The sequence below is a fragment of the Podarcis erhardii genome (assembly GCF_964252035.2).
Source record: "Podarcis erhardii genome assembly, chromosome: 4".
NCBI classification, from domain to species: Eukaryota; Metazoa; Chordata; class Lepidosauria; order Squamata; family Lacertidae; genus Podarcis; species Podarcis erhardii.
In genome coordinates this window covers 62955346-62975937 of record NC_138508.1, presented here as the reverse complement: position 1 = coordinate 62975937, position 20592 = coordinate 62955346, and the positions used below count along the sequence as shown (strand labels likewise).

General features: G+C 37.5%; 1 protein-coding gene across 12 annotated transcripts in view; it reads right to left on the bottom strand.

Moving 5' to 3' along the window:
• The window catches only part of DMD (dystrophin), a 1009769-nt gene that overhangs the window by 26271 nt on the left and 962906 nt on the right, over positions 1 to 20592 (bottom strand). For 9 of the 12 annotated variants that reach the window (XM_081858834.1, XM_081858841.1, XM_081858836.1 and 6 more), the window contains 7 exons: positions 20153 to 20310; positions 12023 to 12189; positions 10505 to 10616; positions 9137 to 9273; positions 8216 to 8254; positions 2469 to 2534; positions 591 to 656 (listed from right to left, as the gene is read on the bottom strand). In XM_081858834.1, the coding sequence (XP_081714960.1) occupies positions 591 to 656; positions 2469 to 2534; positions 8216 to 8254; positions 9137 to 9273; positions 10505 to 10616; positions 12023 to 12189; positions 20153 to 20310 (745 nt within the window). The remainder of the gene's footprint in view (positions 1 to 590; positions 657 to 2468; positions 2535 to 8215; positions 8255 to 9136; positions 9274 to 10504; positions 10617 to 12022; positions 12190 to 20152; positions 20311 to 20592) is intronic. The other 3 variants (XM_081858839.1, XM_081858837.1, XM_081858835.1) reach the window with 2 other exon arrangements.

The window sequence follows — 20592 nt, the reverse complement described above, 5'->3', positions numbered from 1 at the left end:
AAAGCCCATTTTGGGGGCCTAATACGGCCCACCGGTCAATCTAATCCGGCCCCTGAGGCAGTTTATCTTCTGGGGTAAAATTTTTTTTTTAAAAAAAGCCCCCAACAACTTCAGTTCTAAAAAAAGGTCAACAACTTTGGTTGGCCCTTTGGTCAGCCCTCACGGCCCTTCACTTCATCAAATCTGGGCCTTCTTGAAAAAAGTTTGGATGCCACCGGATAGTCAATTGTACCATGAGTAATGCACATTATTCTCCAGAGGAAGCAATAGAATGATTCTCACTTGCAGTTCTTTACCTATCACACTTAGTGACAATAGAACTCTGTTGGATAGAAGCCTATGTTTGCTCAAGCCCATGACTTCAACCAGGACAAAGTCTGGTGAGAATAATTGGGTTGTTGCTTATGGTGGCAATCCTGAAACAAACAGTACTGAAATATGCATTCTTTATGTGATTTTTGACATTAGTTTGGCAATACTGTCTAATGTGTAGCATTGTTATGAATTTTAATTTTAAGATCTTATGACAGATCTGAAATCACATATGCAATATAAAGTTTTCCATAATTTTATAGAGATGGCACACTTACATGCTCTCATTAGGAGAAATGCTATCATTCAGGTACGTCCCATTGGTGTTCTCCATTTCTGCTAGCCTACAGAGAAAAGAAAATATCATAAATATCTCTAAGTAGTCTGCCTTTAAATGTGACACAGATAACTGTAACAATCAGCACAAATGGTTCTGAAATAATAGCACCCACACCCCTGTTCTTTCCCTTGGCACTAGTTGTTAGGCTGCTCAGCAGTCATATCTAAGACTAATTGCTTTCACTATAAATGACATGTAGACAAAGTTAAGTTTTTTGTCACTTAAAAAGATTACATTGTACTATTCTTTGCTATACACCCCCACTCATGTTTCTCCTGTGTGAGTGTCTGGAGGCGGTTGGAGGATGGATGGCGGCTAACAGATTGAGGCTGAATCCTGACAAGACAGAAGTACTGTTTTTGGGGGACAGGAGGCGGGCAGGTGTGGAGGATTCCCTGGTCCTGAATGCGGTAACTGTGCCCCTGAAGGACCAGGTGCGCAGCCTGGGAGTCATTTTGGACTCACAGCTGTCCATGGAGGCACAGGTCAAATCTGTATCCAGGGCAGCTGTTTACCAGCTCCATCTGGTACGTAGGCTGAGACCCTATCTGCCTGCGGACTGTCTCGCCAGAGTGGTACATGCTCTGGTTATCTCCCGCTTGGACCACTGCAATGCGCTCTACGTGGGGCTACCTTTGAGGGTGACCCGGAAACTACAACTAATACAGAATGCGGCAGCTAGACTGGTGACTGGGAGCGGCCGCCGAGACCATATAACACCGGTCTTGAAAGACCTACATTGGCTCCCAGTACGTTTCCGAGCACAATTCAAAGTGTTGGTGCTGACCTTTAAAGCCCTAAATGGCCTCGGTCCAGTATATCTGAAGGAGCGTCTCCTCCCCCATCGTTCTGCCCGGACACTGAGGTCCAGCTCCGAGGGCCTTCTGGCGGTTCCCTCACTGCGAGAGGCCAAGTTGCAGGGAACCAGGCAGAGGGCCTTCTCGGTGGTGGCGCCCGCCCTGTGGAATGCCCTCCCATCGGATGTCAAGGCGATGGACAACTACCTGACATTCAGAAGACATCTGAAGGCAGCCCTGTTCAGGGAAGTTTTTAATATGTGACATTTTAGTGTATTTTTTATCTCTGTTGGAAGCCGCCCAGAGTGGCTGGGGAAACCCAGCCAGATGGGCGGGGTACAAATAATAAATTATTATTATTATTATTATTATTATCTCTCGCTGGGGCAGAAAAAACTGTAAATATTAGAATTTAGCTCCTACTCTGATATATATGAGATGAGTCTTCCAAATGTGTGGTATACTAATAGTGTATGATTATTTTTCAAAGCCATCATTTTCCTCCCCTATAATATTCAGAAGATGTATTATTAAGCTGTGTCACTTTTGATACATGGACTAAAATTGACACATCCTGGACAGATATCGCTATTTTGTAGTACATGGTCACTGCAGGATTCCACTGAAGCATACCTCTGGAAAAAAGAATGTATAATGAAGTTCTGAGCACAAACTCAGAGTTAGATGTAAGCAAGAGCATGCTTTGGCAATTCCTGTTTTAAGTGAATTGTATGTACATTCTAAATATCATGCAGTCATTCTGCATGCAAGTTAGTTGGCAAGCTGATTAGAAGAAGTTAGTAAACATGTATACCCTCCATCCTTGGAGCTTTTAATAACCCTAGCATCGTTTGTTAAAGTTTGTGTGGTGTTGGACATTATAATTCCAATATTTAATTTTTTGCATATTGCCTTGGTCCTCTTTTTGAAAAAGGTGGAGAAATATAATTAATGGTGGTGATAATTTAATAATTGTTTCAAGGAAGATTTGCCTAACAGAGATTTGTCCCGTCTCGTACCTGCTAGCATAATGTTCAATACGTGAATGGGTATCGTCATGTGAAAGCTGAGGGGACGAAGCAGGCCTATAAGGCAGAAAACACTGATTAATCACACAAGTAATAATTCTTAGAAAGAGAAAATCCACCAAAGTTGTTATTGGCCTCACTGCATCTAAGAAACATCACACTTAAGAGTTGCAACCCATGTTGCTTCCTCAACCTACCTGTAAAAAATATTTAGTGAAAATGGACTCTTTCAAAAGTTTGCCCTTGCAGTTCTCTGAATCAGGTTTCAAAGCCTGACACTGCAGCAGCCTGTTCAGTGTGCTGCATATAGTGTGCTGTATAAGCTGTATATAGCAAATACGCTCAAAGGAGGATAAAAAAACCACACCAAAACGTTGTGTAAGTGCTTGGGGTGCATTTGTAATTGCCTGCTTCCCTCAATGGAAGTATTAGATCTGTGTACCAGTATTAGGAACACTAATGCTTCTGAATCCATTACTATTCAAGCATGAACAAACATTCTACCATTGCTGGCGCCACATCCATGGGGATTCTTTGCAAGAGCAGGCTCAGTATTGTTTCATTCTCAAGCCAAAATCCAGTTGGGGTAAAGATCCTTCATAATGTCGCTGAATAGCTTCAGGTGAATATCCCCCCCCCCCCCGGGGTTTGCCAGTGCTGCTATTGAGTTCTGCTTGCCATTCCTATGATGAATTAATCTATCATTAGACTTTTTGTATTTTAACCAGGTGTGTAAATGACCTCTGCTGAAGTATTGGCATTGTTTTAAAAATATCGTTGGCCTGCAGTATGTTTAGTATTGGAAAATTGTGCATTTCGGGGTAGTCTCAGGTTTTATTAAGAGACTGAGAAAATTTATTCTCACTTTAGTTTTATATGGGGAACCAGCTATAGTATAAAACTATGTTTCCCAATAACAAGAAGTTGTGTTTTTTTTCCCCAGGAGAAGTGATAGACCTATTATCAGCCATCTCAAATTTCCTTACACAAACGTTTGACATGCAATTTAACATAGTTCTTTCAGATCTCACCACTGCATTGTATGAGATAATTTTGTAATATATAGACCAGGTCATTTTTAAAAATATTGCTTGGTAGTATTTTAATAGCAACACTTCATGCATTTTACTGCTCTGACACATCACATGTGGTTTTTTTAACTGTCAGAACTCAGTTGCATCAAACAATGCCTCTTTTTCTCATAAGTTAAATTGCCTGTTTAATGTAAGTATTTGTTATTCCCTCTCTACATAAATTTCATAGCTTTAGGAGAAAGCAGACAAGACACTTCAGAACCGGACTAAAGCATGAAGAGACAGAATCAAAACTGTTTTACAAAATTATAAATAAGCATATTTCACTTCTAGCAACTTTTCTTGTTTTATATGTAAGCAAATACAGGTTTACAAATTCTGCAAGTATGTAACCTACATGTGGCCTATAGTTCTCTCTGTTTCAAAGAGTTCAAGTTTTCTTTTTTTAATCAGTGGAAAGAGTTCTAGCTTTCCCTTTCATGTTAGTGGCTGAAGCTGCGGAACTGCCCCCTTCTTGAAGTGAAATGGGATGATTTGTCTCACATGCCCATAATGATGGGCAAGAACCAAGTATTCCAGGAAGGAGGGAAGCAGTTCTGGTGAGAAATGGGAGTGGCTTCCATTTGGAAATCAGTAATAGTAAGTTTTGTACAGTGTTAAGTAAAGTATGTTTTATTGCCTAATTCAGTCTCCTTTAATATCATTTTTATAAACAGATTTTAAAAAACAGATACTCTATTGTAAAACAGTGAATCAAAAACAAAGCTTGGTGTTTGAACTTCTGAAAAAGCTGTACACAAGTATTTGAATAGTACTGAATTCCAAGCAATTAAATAAGGAGGATTATATGCTTCAGTGAACATTATTTCTTCATGTTGTAGGTGAAGCTTTAAAAAAATATGTCCCCCCCCCTACATTTTCAATAATGCAACAAAGAGAAGAGACATAGAAGAGGAACAGATAGAGCTCAGTGGGGTAGATAAAGGGTCTCATAAGAAATGCTTCAATGTGGTTTTGGGGATTCTCTCCATCCTACAGCTCATCCCTGACACATCACTGATTTAACAATGAAGTGTGTACATTTAGGCAAGGGAAGCCCTAGCACTAGAGAAAGATCCAAACAGAAACAAGTGCCTCAGTAGATATGAAGATCTGGTAAAGATTTGCTGTACAAACATTGACTATAGCATAAATTCCTATCCATCACTTGGGAAAGTGATGAAAATGTGGAATGGGTAATAATTTTGCTTAAAGTTATTGAACTACAACAAAGTTCAAAGCCAAAGATAAGATTTAGATCAGCAGAAACAGAAGAAAAGCCTCATTATTTATTCATTGGTACACTGGATTCCTCAGCTCCAGAATGTGAATAGTGTGTTGTTGTTTTTATCACAAATGGTCACAGAACAGTGGTTTCTAAAATTGCCTTTGAGAAAAGATTATGTGCTGTCTTTAAAAACTTGCAAATCACTGTAAGCCAAACTTATTGGTACAGTAAACCAGATTATAAATATAAACTAAATAACAGGTATATTATAAATACTAACTCAAACAGTTGAAGCTGTTGAATCTTACTGGATGTCAGCCTAGTAGTTAAAGCAGCTACTACGAAAAACACTGATTTGGAAGATTTATAATACAAAAAACAGTAACCACGTAATCAGTTGCTTGTACAACAGGTTTAAATAATGTACTGTAGAAAGGCTCACCTGTTGTATGTGCTTTCAGAACACCAAGAACTATCAAACTGAATTATGCTCAAGCAGAAAAAGAAACATCAGCAATAGTGTTTGGATATATAATATCCCACAACTTCATCTGTGTAAAAACAGTAGTTGCTGGAACAGATTTAAAAAGCCAGTGAAGGCAGTTTATAAGGCACGTCTAAGAATTAAAAGATGACTATTAACACTGCAGAAATCTCAGTTGCTGATACTCTAGCCAGAGTGTATATCTGAAGAAAGGAGAACCAGTGTCACAGATTAAACACTGCTATTTTTCATTCTGAAACTAAAGGAGTTTCACTAGTGATTGTAAATATTAAGAATTCTGCTGTTTCTTTAGAAACCTTTTTCTGGAATGGCCAGAAAGAAATGTCTGATAATATTTGTATTTATTAGAACTAGATGAAGGAATTAAATGGACATAATATTCATTATTGGAATCATAAAACAAGACCTAAGGATAGAAATACTGAATGCCATACATGAAAATCATCTGGGAATTGAACAATGCAAATCAGGGTTTCAGAAGCTATTTATTGGCCAACCATGTGCCATCAAATTGTAGACTTGCCACAGTTATGTACTGGATGTTAAACTGACAGAAATAAAAGCCAGAAGGAATCTGTGTCATCTCAGGAAATTCCACAAAAGAAACAAGGTACTGAGATGCCTCTGACTACAAAGAGAGGTAGTTTGATACGGACATTTTAATTTAAAAGGAGAGATACAATAATAGTAGAATTCAAGGGTAAACCAACTTTTAGTTCAGAATGAATCCACTGAAATCTATTTTAAACTGATGTCTCCAGCTCATTTTCTCTTCTATCCTGCTAACTGCAAATAAATAGTTTGTTCATAGTTTTAAATCAAAGTCCCTGTGCACTGCATGTGCTAGGTGAAAACAATGACTGGCTGGATGCAGACAGCAGGCCAAGTGCCATTCGCCCAATATTTTTTTTAATGTTTTGTTGTGTAAAAAATAATGAAGTTTAATTATGTCTTCATAGGCATATACTGTAACTGTCATATACAGTAACTGTCAAAAATTATTTTGTGTGAATTTTAATGAACATGCTGTGAGGCTCTCATATTTTTGCTCCCCATCCTTAAGTGAGAATAACAGGTGATCAGCCTTCCTCCCCTGGGCTAGTCCTATGAGGAGGCAGAGTGAAGAAACTGCCTTAGCCAACAGATGCTGAGGTAGGGGAGTGGCCAGAACTATGAGTGCCATGTGACGTGCCTTGTACCTGCTATACTAGCCTGTTGCCCTCAAGTGATTCCAGCCCCCTCGCCAGTTCCAAGGTTTGAAGAAAATCTAAGGAGTGTTTGGCTACTTAAATGTTGAGGTGCCTGAAGTGCCTTGCCTCACAGTGACTGAACCAACATCCTTCCTGTGACCCTTTCCTATAAGAAAGGGGGGGGGGGGGTTGCTGCTGGAGCAGTGCAAAGCCAGGCCCTGGTGACCACAGGTGTTGGTTTGACTAGAAAGGCCAGCCAAAATTAATGTCACCACTAAAAATGTAAGCTATTCTTAATTCACTTGTAGTTGAGTATCCAATAGAAAACAGGTCACAGACCTAGCTGTAGGTGTGTACTGGCATTCAGTCTACACAGCTCTTCAAATTAATGCAGCAAAAACCAGGATGCTCATTCATTAATATTATATGCTGCAATCTTAGACAATTTATCTTGGAGTAAGCCCACTGAATTCAACAGAACTTACTTTAGTGGGAAATTTATAGGATTGCTTTCTAAGAGAATGCAGTTAGTCTTTACAACAGTATGCTCCAAATATATACTGTGAATTAATTGTAGTTTTAGAGCTGCTTATTTTAGTAATCACTTTTTGCAAGGAAAGGGCAGAAGCCCTTTAGTAGTGTTCATAGACTAATTTTAGGCTTCCTCCTTCACTAATATTTAGCAGACATATGAATTAAGTAGCACAAACAAATAATTAAGACCAATCTTAAAGTTATGTTAGCATCAATGTCAAGCTGATAGTTATCTAAAGTGGATAGTTATTCATATCTGCAATTACTAAACTAACTTGTCAGTGAATTCATGCGGCCTTAAATTAATAAGAGATTTCTGTTGAGAAATAATAGTATCTTGCTCCTGAAACTTCAGGCACAATTCATTAAACTTCAGTAGGAGGAATCTACACGCAGGGAATGCTCTCCACTGAAACAAAATATTGGAATATGCTTTGTGTTGGATGGATCATAACCAGACCTCTGACAATATTGAAAAATATTGTTCATTCTCAATAACACATTGTAATTGCACTTACAATATACCAGAATCTTGTGACTGCTTAGGAGGGCAGAAGCAGAACTTCTGCACAGACACTGCCCATCTACAAGCTCCTCTCCATTCATTTACACTGAAGGCAGATCCCCGCAAAACCCATAGGTGCCAATCTGGCTTCTCCACTGAAATGAATGGGAGAGCATGCGTGTACCAGATAGCCAAATGTGCATTTGATCACACATACATCTGGACTAGGGCAACTGTGTGTACATAATGTTAAATAATGACCTTAAAAGTAAGATCAATGTCATACTTCCTTTCCCTCCCAAAAAAATATAATCAAATCTCAAAGTTTCTTGTTTCCCAACCAATGATGCCTACTTTAATTCAGAAATTCAGATATTTAATGTGTATGCTTCCATATGAGGTAGGACTGTGAAACCAAACCTCTGTGATTCAGATAGAAGTTAACTTAGATTACTTATATGATTCAGTTTTGATGGACTGTAACTTTGAATACAATCATGTACATTTAATGAAGTGCAGGAAACCTTACTGGTATACCATTCCATTGATTTGGATTAAATTTTTGTTTTAAATTTTAACCGGGTGGGGAGGAAGGAGGGAAATGGACATATGTTAAAAAAGAAACTCAACAGAAATTAAAAACAAATAGTGAGAGAACGCAACAGCAGAAGCAATAGCAGCACACTTTGGCGAAAGTACTCACGCAGAATCTACTGGCCAGAAGTTGATCAGAGTAACAGGACTGCAAGACAAAAAATGAGGAGGTGAAGAGAGAGGCAGAAAAAACTTAGCAGCAAAATAATTACAGAAAGTTTAAAAGAAACCCAAAAACAGGAAAATCCAATAGACCAACATGAATGTCCATGGAAAGCAGCCAAAAATATGCGAAATAAAATATTAAAGAGAAGGAGAGAGATAACAAGCTGTAGTGCAATTGCTATTAAATCATGTAACTATTAACTAGCAGATGATAGGGAAAGAAAAACTCAAGACATAATTTTTGTGTCGTCATCTCTATGGGAAGAAATATGGAAAAATGTGGGAAGTTTACAGTATAAATTTAAAATTAAGCAAAATTACTAATTCATAGAATTGCAGAGTTAGAAAGGACCAAGAGGGCAATTTAGTCCAATGCCCTGCAATGCAGGATATTTTTGCCCAATATGGGACTCAAATTCACAACTCTGACATTAAGTCTCATGCTCTACTGATGGTTCTATATCTGATTAAAAGTATTCTTCATATCAAGAGAAAGTGAATGAATGTTGACTTCTGCTTATCTTAGGGATGGAGAATATGTGGGCCCCCTGATGTTGCTGGACTCCAACCCCTATCAACCCAATGATGAAAGCTGTTGTCCAGCAACATCTGGAGGGCCACAAAATGTCAACCACTTTAAACACTTTCAATGCAATCAATAAGCTCACAGGCATTTTTCTTTTACTAGTTCAAGTTTAACTTATAGCAATTGAAACGTCAGCTTGTATATTAATTTCAACCAAAATAAACAAAAATGAAAGAAATGAAAGTGGCGTTATGCAGTTAGGAAGTAAAGGGATCAGGTGCCAACTGGGCAGCTCAAAGAACTTAACAAATGAAAAAATTATTTATCTGCTTCACTCACGTTTCCATGTTGTCTCCCTCCAGCACTGTTTGCACAGGCAGGTAGCCCATTCTTGGGTGTTTTGCAAAGTATCTTTTTGTTCGGAATTTGTTTTTCAATACCTTGGCGAAGTCACGAACATCTTCTCCTGAAGTAGTCTGGAAGCAACATATTAATGGTATCACTTTACAGGAGAAATCCAAATATTTGACTGGCCTCTTCCACCAAACCATAAACATTTTACCATTATGCATTAGAAGTGCATGACAACTTACTTCAGGAGCATGATTTGCTTCCCATGATCTAGCGTTTTGCAATATATCAGCAAATTTGTTCAAAAAATGTACTCATGAACATGAGGCTGTTAATGTACACATTAAATATTTACAAAAAACAAGTTTGCCAGGTCTGTGATAACCCATAATTTTGTATGTGGCACGTACCAACACAGCAAAATAGGTAGTACAGGAGGTTGCTGTGTCACAGTAGGAACAGAACAGAAAAGTACCAAGAGAATAATCTCCATTTTTATAGTGAAACTGTATTCTTGTAATGTTATGCACCCCATAATCAAATATATTGTTTATCAGATTTTTATTTTTATATTGACCTTATCAACAAAGTAACAAAAAAATCACTTCTACAAAACAGATGCTGCACTATATATTACATTCATTTTTAAGGAAGATTTTGTTCATTTGCTAGGAAGAAGCAAGTAGAATAGTCGGCTGTATTATATAATCCAATTTTCTTGAGTTACAATTAGAAGAAATTGCTAATGCACTTTATGACTTTGAAGATTAACAATTTTCCCCTTCAGTTTGAAAAAAAGAAAACCAACACCACCAGTTGTTCAGACATGTTTTCACTACACCCTTCCTTGGATATGTATATCAGTACAATCATTATCTTAAGTCTAGGTGGAAAGAGATAGATAGAATAAAAGCACTTGAGAACTTTGATTAAAAGCTGGCGTATACTACTGATTTTTATTTATCGGCCACATTTGGATGAATTTCTCTTGAATTCATAAGCTGAGATACACATAAGCCTTTTGCCTGTGCACACAGTCCTGTTATGACATGCCTCAATAAACTAGGAATTCTTTAATGAACCATAGTTTCCTCTTCTGGCCAACCTTGGAAAAGTATGGATTTAGTTGTTACGACACAGCAATATATAAATAATAACTAGCAACTTCCAATTATTATTTATTCCTGTTATTTTCACTGGATATAGCAAGATATTCATGCTTTAAAAAACAGTTTTGTGAAGGATGATTTAATTTAAAAGGAATACTGCACAATGCCTCCACAGTCTTACACAAACAAATGATTTCCCCTCCTCTTCTCTCCAGAATTTGTATTAGGAGACACTGATGTCACTTACCGGTGTACAATATTCTACCATTGGGTAGTGCATCTTATGACCTTTTGCAACTCGCCCAGAAAAGAAGCAGCTTTGGCAGATGTCATAATTAAAGTGCTTTAAACTTCTGTACCTGGAGAAGAAGAAAATACAAATTCAGCACTCGTGCACTTTACACCGTGTTTCAGGTGTAAAGTAGGAGAGCATTTTCAGTGGCTACACTCAGACTTAAGAACTCCCCTCCTAGAGAGTTAGAGAGTTAGACTGGCTCCCTCCTCCTCCTTCCAGCAGAAGGTGAAGACCTTATTTCAACAAGCTTTTAGGAACTGGCTGTTTTTCAGGAAACGGCTATTGCTGGGATGTTGTTGTTGTTGTTAATTTATTATTATCTGTATTTTTACTTGATTTTTAAAATATTGTTTTAATTCTGTCCTTCATCAGCTGAGGTTGGTAAATTCGCTGCAGTCTCCCCTAAATACAGACAGTCTAGCCACAGCCCAACAATGGTAGTAGTGGTGGAAATGTTAGATTTGGTAATGTGAATCCATATTCTGTAGTCTACAGATTATGACATAAGAATACAGTAATTAAATGTAGCAAGCAACCTTTTATCCTGTTGGATGCTTGCAAGAATTATGAGGTGTCATATAAATTAAATAAATGCTTACTTTTTATTTTTACATTCTTTTATTTAACCACCCAGTACTTTATATTAAACAAAAGTACCAGCAAGAATTTCATGTGATGCAGCACACTCATAGTAATCTATCTGAGCTTTACACAATAATTCCAAAATGCTCCTTGTCAAGAGCTCAGTGGTAAGACAATGTTAAGATTGAAACATGCAGGGACCATACAAAACTGTTATTAGGGGGAAAGTTGATAAAACAAGTCTAAGCATAACTGAAAATAGTATTTACTTAACAGCTAAGTAGATTCCTAACAGGTATACCAATCCATAGTTATTTTGCAAGATGTTGGCTTAGATTCATTGCTATAGTAAGCACACTGTTGAGATCCAGGTCTCTAAGCACATCAACAGAATTTCCATATTCGGGGTTGACATGTCTCTTAAGGAGACTATAGACTGAGCAGATTAATTTTTTAAAATGACATTACACAATGGTTTTTCCAGCAGGATTTTATTTCATTTATGTTAAGCAACTTCTTCTAGGAACATTTTTGTATCCAGCAAGTTATCAACTACATGTTTTACAAAAATGTTCATGTCCTGCTTGTGGGCTTTCGATAGGTGCTGAATAAGATCAATGCTTGGTCTGATCCAGGTTGGTTCTTCTAATGGTCTTAGGTATCCAAACAGCATGATTACTTTTACAGAACAGAAGGAATATTAAACAAGCATTTCTGTTAAGGAGGCTGCCTTTAGGAGATGAGGAAATTAATACACAGTGCCTTCTCTGCACACCCATATTATGTGCTGGAAGGAAGGATTCAGTGCTCATATATGACCTCTACAAAGAGTAGTAATTGATGATGCATTAAGTTCATCTGGTAAAAATCAGCAATATAACACTGTACCTGAATCCAATTATTGGACACTCCTTACAGATGTTGCACTTGGCTTGGTGTTTGGCAGTTTCAGCAGCAGCCACCCTATGCAAAACTGGCAGCCATACCATGGACTGTGGTTCAAGTCTCATCCAATCCAGAAAAAGGGCTGCCTCAATTTCAGGTTTGTTATTGGCCTATGAGAGAAAGGAGATTACATTACAGGACACAGGGAAAACTTTCATTTTACAAGTAATTTCCCCCTTTCCAACCAAGTATATTTCCCTTCATCTAATTTTCAGATGGTGACACATTTGTTCCACCCACCCCCGCACGTATATGTATATATTCCTCTTCCCTCCCTTTATAACTAACTAAACTAACTAACTAAACAACCAACCAACCATAAATGTGGGTGGGGGGCATTTGTAAGGGAGAACTGGCAGGTGAAAAGATAGCCATCAACTGGGGTTATTTTTGTTTTCTTTGAACCTTGATGGGGGAGGAGCAACAGCTAAAAACAGCATAGGGAAGCATTTGCAGGGAAAATCAGATGACACTCTCCCTCCTTTCAATTCATCCCTATAATGTTCCAGGAAATAAAACATTGGTTTTGAAACACATTTTCTGTCAGGATGTGAAGCTTTGTCCTTCATCAGACATAAGGTATTTTGCGTAGGTATATTTTGTAAACCTGCATCAAGAGATGAGTTTTTGTCTTCCATCATGTATTCCTATGTTTCCCCCCCTCTCCAATGATATCACTCTTCTCAGTTTCTAAGGTCATTTGCAAACTAATACAGACTTTACTGTTGCCCTTGAAACAAACTTTTAGCTCTTTTTTCTTGGTGTTAAATGAAATGGCTCATTGTGTCCTTAACATTTTCTCTTTCCACTTAAATCTCAGCATACACATGCATCTAGGGTAGGTGTCTTCTTTTCTGAATTATTCTGAAGAGTATATAAGGACTACTTAATCCTCTTTCTCCTGTTTCAGTAATAAATATCATTTTGCAAACCAATTCCATTTCTTCTCCCTTACTGATATATTTATAACCTCATTTGCAACCTATACATGTCATCTGGGCTTCCTTTACTTTCAGAAAGTCTTTCTTCTTTAGTCACTATCCATCCACCTTAATCTTAATTTCATCAAGGAAGAATACTAATTAAGTACTTTAGGGCTTCTCTCTCACTCCTGAAAAGCCCTCAGAATTATTTTAGCTTCTTAATAGCCATCTATGTCCAGCCATAAGTATACACTGTCTTCTCTATCATACTTATTTTTAAGCCCTCGGATCAAATAAATGTAAATTGTGACACATTTCTAAGTTGAAACCTACTGGCTACTTGATCCGAAATGAGACTGGTGAAGTTAACACTCCCAAAGCAAGCAGATAAGAATGCTGACTTGTCAAGGAGTTCAAATAATTTTATTTGCAAAAATAATAGTAAATATCTACAGTGTTTTAAGACAGAAGATATGACAAAGAGCAGTGATCACACACATGCTATAAAGTTCTATCTTTCTGCCAATAATTGTAAACATAAAATGAAACAGAACTGTGATAAGAAAATAATGGATGCCATAAACTGTGACCTAAAACAGTGCATTAATCTGACTGAAAAAAGGATTTTTTGGTTGCTATTACTTGTTATATATGCTAATTCAGTAAACTTTTCAGAAAGGTGCACAGATAGTAAACTTTACAAAGACAATTTAAATATCTATGAAGTTTATGCATTGCCATGGGCACACAAGGGTAGAGACATCACATCTCTCAGGGACTATTTACACAATACCACATCTATCTGAGTAAGCATCCAGCCATTTATCCATAGCCATCTCTTAATTATCCCTGCATGGTTCTATGTCTGTTTGCAAATAGCAATATGGGGACAGAGGGACAAGGGGGAGAGATTAGAATTTAAACAGAACAAAGTGAAAATCTATAAGGGGCAGTACTGCAGATAGGTTATAACTATTGTAAAATGGGAGGCACATGTATACAATTCACTGAGGAATACTTTGCTTTTATTATTTTAATGTTGTACTGTATTAATTTTAATTTAGATATCTGAATACTTGCATATATTTCATTATTTCAAAACTTTGCAGAAAGCCAAACAAATTTACTGAGGACTCATGTGTGTATGTTTCTGCAAAAACAACAACAACTAGAATGCTTTTGATTAGGCAATTCTAGTGGGTGAGCTATCTGTTTATTGCCATGTGAAGATTTACTTTAGAAATTTGTGCTGTTACTAGCTAGATAATGATCTTCAATAAGCTGCTCTGGTTCACCTTATGCACACACATACACAAACAAGCCTTTTACATGCCATTTCTGGAATGAAAAAGATGGATTCTGTACTGAAATGCTGCAGTGTGTCAACTGTAGACAGAATAAGAATGAACAGCTCAAAGCATTCACCTCTCCATTTGCAGATGCTTTTAGTTTGCATGGGAATACAGTGAATGGATGAAATGGCTCCTGTCATATGCAAAGATATGTTTCAGTTCTCCAGCTTCTGCACATCTATTTTAATTTTGTTGGCTGCTATGAGTTTTGACATTTGTCTATCTGATCCCTACATCTATACTATCTACAATCTCTTCTATTGGAGATTAACTGCATTAAACTGCACCAAAACTAGTACTGAAGTATATTACATGAAGATTTAAAGCTATATTGAGAAAAGCTTGTCAGGGTCAGACAGTAAAGGACAGATAGTTCTTGAATGTTCCCTGAGCTGCTGTTACAATTTCTTTAATCATCTCTAAATCCAGCCAGAGAGTAACCAAGGGTTTTACATAAGGGAAGAATCTACAACAAAAGCAAACTGTGAAGATTTCCTCCCCCCTCTGTTAACATATTTCTGTGCAACTGCCACAATAAAACTGTAAATCATAGAACAAAGTTAACAGTGCATTTCCCAGTTTGCAAATAACAATTTGTTACATCTAATATTCAAATTCCTATTAAATTCTAAACATCTGACGTTTTTTGTTTGGATTTTTTTGCATTCATATGCCAAGAAACATTTGGAGAGGAAAGCTGGATATTCACCATTATGTTATGTAATGCTAAAAAGAAAAGAAATAACTGCCTTCTAAAAAATGTAACATATGTCTGCTTTACCTCATATTTTGTTAATTCCTGCTTTCAAGAAAATTGTCTTAGTAGATTACAAAAGTTAACCATGCAACCACTCACCAAGACTGTGCTTGCCTCCATTTTTTAGCTATAAAGCCTATTCTCTTTTCTGCCCTCAATTATCTATTAGAATATTGCTCCCCCTCAAAGTTCTGGTTCATTTTCATACATTTAAACATGGATAGATATCAGGATAACAGCATAGTTTGAAGTTTATCCTCTTTTTTTAGGTCCCATGGTCAACCATAAAAAAAAAGTTTCTACTAATAATTTCAATCTAAAAAAAAAAAAGAGTAAAGGACCCCTGACAGTTAAGTCCAGTCGCGAACGACTCTGGGGTTGTGGTGCTCATCTTGCTTTACTGGCCGAGGGAGCCAACATTTGTCCACAGACAGTTTTTTCCAGGTCATGTGGCCAGCATGACTAAGCCGCTTCTGGCGAACCAGAGCAGCACACGGAAATGCCGTTTACCTTCCTGCCAGAGCAGTACCTATTTATCTACTTGCACTTTGACGTGCTTTCAAACTGCTAGGTGGGCAGGAGCTGGGACCAAGCAATGGGAGCTCACCCCGTCGTGGGGATTCGAACCGCCGACCTTCCAATCGGCAAGCCCCAGGCTCTGTGGTTTAGCCCAGAGCTCCACCTGCGTCCCTAATTTCAATCTACATTACACTAAAACTATTTTAAAATTCTGAGATTCAAATTTACATTGGTAAAGTGCTCTTTTTAAAAAAGCAATGCCCATAGGCTTGTATCTATCTTAAATAAGGTATTGGTGTATTACTACATACAGGATAACCAAGACTTAAAAATGATAAATATTCGCAGTGTAGTAGATGCAAAGCAGACTTCCTTTCTATCTGCTAGTCCTGTACAAATATCTATTTCTAAAACAAAGGTGAAACTGTCACACTCCTGTTACATTTTTGCTGTTGGATGTTGTTAATGTAATCATATTTATAATACTGGAATGTTTCTGTCATTTTGGGTGGTGTTATATTTGCTACTTTGTTGTTTTATTATGTTACAATGAAATTGTTTTGAAGTGTTTGATCTTGAAATGTGTTCCACTTTTCTTTGTTATAAACCACCTTGAGCATGATTTTTTTATGGAAAAGCAGCATACAAATAAAATTATGAAAGAGACAATTGGTTCATCTAGCTAAGTATTCTGAAGCATACAAGTTTGCATTGTAAAAGGAAAACACAACATTATTGTAATAGTGAAACAACCTTACAGAATGCTGCTTCCGAGTCTATAAATAGGGAAAAGTAGGTCTAAGGAAACCAGAAATCTGGTTAGACTGTAGCTGTGTTCAGGCATGTTTAAAATCAGGGCCAGTGACCTGAAAAGCCTGGGATCTACCACTGAGCATGATGTAAGATAAGCCACATTTCAGGAAATGTCTTTTTCACCATGTTCCACTACAGGGCTGAAAACAACAGTCTCTCGTCTGCACCACCTGTGTGCCAAGTTTGAACAGCATAAACACTATATTTCTCTAGAAGTCTATATTTTAGCTGACATTCAACAGACAGGGTTCAACAGACATGAGGTATATTCCCATTCCTATATATAGTCCTCTCTTTTTATTGCACCTTTGCCCTTAAACTGTTGTTATTGCCACAGCTTTTTGTGTGTTATAGGGGGGATGAAAGAAAGAGAACTAAATAAATGAATAAGCAAAGTCAAGTTCTATTTTATATTCCACATGAAGTCTCATTTTCTCCCAAGAGCTACTCTTTGTACATCCTTTTTTAATGTTTGTAACCTAGGCGCTGCATGAATCCTGAAGCTTGTGGAAAGAAAAATAATTTCAAAGTGGCAAAGTTTTTTTTAAAAGCCACCTCATTCCTTACAGACAAAGAATGTACTTGAAGCAGTTGTAGCATTTTTGCTGCAGTTGAAGGGAGTATTACAAACACCAATGCTGTGAGCACATGCATGTTGACAGAACAAGACTTCCCTCCCCCGCTACTTTCAAGGACTTGCATTTCAAACAAAGATCAGGGACATTTCCTCACCACCCCTTGTTATCTCCTGGTACAGTAAACATTACATTTTTGTGCTGCTGTGCATGACAGACAAGGTTGTTGCCAGCATGCCTAAGCCACTGAGACCAGGAGAACAGATTCTGACACAGTACATTTGCTGTTGGTTCTCTCTCTCTCATTCTCTCTGAAATCACTGCAAATTATTACCAGGGATGTTATCAGCATAAAAACCTCACTTCCAGCCAATTCCCATTAAAAATGAAAAGTCCTTGAGTTAGATTTGTGAAGAAGTGTGTGTGTGTGTGTGTGTGTGTGTGTGTGTGTGAGTGTGTGTGTGTGTGTGAGAGAGAGAGAGAGAGAGAGAGAGAATGAATGTATAGTGCACAAATGTTTTCAATAATGCAAATACATGTTGAAGAAATTTCAAACAACACAATCATAACTGATAAAATGCAATTCAAAATAGACAGCATTTAAAGATATTAAAAAATTAAAACATAAAAAAGATAACAAACTCACTAAAAGCAGCAAACAACCTTTGGATAATACTCAGCAAAAACAAACAATGGCGGATATGTCAAAAAAGGAATCCAGAACTTTGGAGACAAGTCCCTTTCCCTACTTCTCACTTCTCAAATAGTGATGTTTCTGAAGAGGGCTCTTCTGAAATGTTTTTTTAAGTTCAGATGTCTCTGGCCATAAAGAGTCTGCCACTTTCTCTTTAAACTAGGACATTGAATTGGGCCTGGAAGCTTAATGCAACTAACAGCTAACTTCATTAGCAACATAATGCACCCGCTGCCAATTATGGTGCTAGAGGAGACTCTTGAGAGTCCCATGGACTGCAAGAAGATCAAACCTATCCATTCTTAAGGAAATCAGCCCTGAGTGCTCACTGGAAGGACAGATCCTGAAGCTGAGGCTCCAATACTTTGGCCACCTCATGAGAAGAGAAGACTCCCTGGAAAAGACCCTGATGTTGGGAAAGATGGAGGGCACAAGGAGAAGGGGGCGACAGAGGATGAGATGGTTGGACAGTGTTCTCGAAGCTACCAACATGAGTCTGACCAAACTGCGGGAGGCAGTGGAAGACAGGAGTGCCTGGCGTGCTCTGGTCCATGGGGTCGCGAAGAGTCAAACACGACTAAATGACTCATCAACAACAACAACAACATGTTCCTTCCTTCTACCTTAGGCTGTAACACTTCATACTGGCTAGAACTTTCAAAATGTCTTCCTAGATGGGGCTATGCAGAGTATGCTAAAGGGCAGTAATAGCAAGATTGTTGTTTTCCATGAATGGGTGTAGTTGACATATGTGATATAAACAATAAACAGCAATCTTTATGCCTATTTATTAAGCCGCACGTTGGGCCCAAAAGACCAATTAGCTCTAAGTATAACTAAGTACTGGTGCAACCAAGTATATAGCATCAGGAACCAAACTGACCTGAATTTTAAACCTGTGGATAGCCAATATTTATTTCATTTTTGGGGGAAAATGTAATATTAAAAATAGTATAATATGGTATACTGTATTAATATTTTTTAAACCTCAACTAATTAGGGCCATCATAAGTAAAGACCCCTTACTTTGTACTACAAAGCAATACATTAACCTTTAAGCAACATGAAAAGAGGCCTGCAGATTGATTAATGATGTTTGAGTGAGGTCACCCACAAGGTCTATTTCCATGCCGAAAGACCACAATGGGAAGGATATACATTCTTGAAATGCACAGTGATCACTTTGAGGGGGAAAACCTCTTTTATCATGCATAGTGTGGTCTAACATTTGAAGTGGGGATTTAAAACTTGAGGAGGAAGAGTCATAATGGTTCCTTTGCTTCTTCCCTCCAGTGACCCTTTCAATTACAAAGACAAAAGTTATTTTTGCCTCACATTGTGAATTGCATTGACCAGACAGACCCTTCTTAGCATTTTTTTTAAAGAGAGGTCATAAAATAATGAACTCTTCTGATACTTCTCTGAAATGCTAATTCTGTCGCTTCAGTTTATTATTCCTTCAGTTTAATGAGTTGTTTTTGTCTCCCACTGCAGACTCCTGTCTCAGCACTTTCTAAACATACTTTGCCAAAGTAACTGTTGCTGTTCACCGTCAGTTTTCCCTTAACGGCCATGGAAAAACATACTTGATCTTTTATTTAAAACAAAATGTATTTGAATTTGAAAAACCAAAAGTTAGACCAACTTAAAATCCCCGCTTACTTCCCTTGTGCTGTTGCAGAATCATGGATGACTTGCCAGGTGACTTAATGGCAATTCAGAAATTTCACTGGCTGATGGTTAGTTTCTGAGCCAAACTGAAAGTTCTTTAAGATGTTAAAGTGTTGGAAGCCAGGGTATATTGCCGTGGTATCTGCTATCTCCTATCTGAACTTTTCCCCTCTTTGCTTCAGGCTTTGCAGTGTTAGAAGCAAGATTGACATCTACTAGGAGTGAAGCATATTTTTGAATGTTCTCCTTCAGGAAGTATGCAGGGTGACTCAAAAATGCAAGTCAATATACTATACTATACTATACTATACTATACTATACTATACTATACTATACTATACTATACTATACTAGGAGGCTTTTGAGACGTAGTGTCACATTTTGCTCACTACTCATGCCAATGACTCTACATTTTAATGTAGTCGTAAAAAACATTTAAATGTTTTTGATTGTAATTAATTTTGTGGACCTTTGGGTTGAAAGGCAGGGCAAGAATGGAAATAATAGATAAAATTGGACGGTGTCTTGTTCCCAACACCATTCTTTATTTGATGTATTTTACATTTAATCTGATGGATGCTGTGTCACTTTAGAGTGTAGAGTTGCCATATTCTGACTGCCTGGCCCCATCCAATAAAATGTTTCAATAAACTAAATATTAAATAAACAAACATACATACTCTGATCTCCACACTTATCGCCTAAGTTTATGTACCCTGCATAACATTTGGATTAAAAAACCAATAGCAATAAGCAGAAGTATACTTACAAACTGAAAGCAGCTCCTAACACTGGGTTCAATATTACTGCCACCAAAAGAAGCAACTTCACCCAGCTGTCTTGGAATCTGAATAGAGTCATGCAGGAGGAGGCCTAGACGACGCTGGTCACAGAATCCAGTGGGACTGGCTACCTGCTTGAACAGATCTGGAGGCAGAAGAAAGATGTATAGCAAAATCCATCAAAACAATAGAAACTATCAACTGTATAATATGTATAAACAAATTTGCTGTCAGAGATACAAATAAATGGTTGAGAGTTTTCATTAGGTTTGTTCACAATTTGTTTGGTTATTTAGTGGTTTGACCTTCTCTAGTAGACAATTCTGAAGTAACTATTTTGAATCAGATTTTGTTTGTAGCCAATTACTATTACACTGTAACTCATATAAACCAAAACAAGAAGCAAGGAAGTCCAAGAATAAGTTAA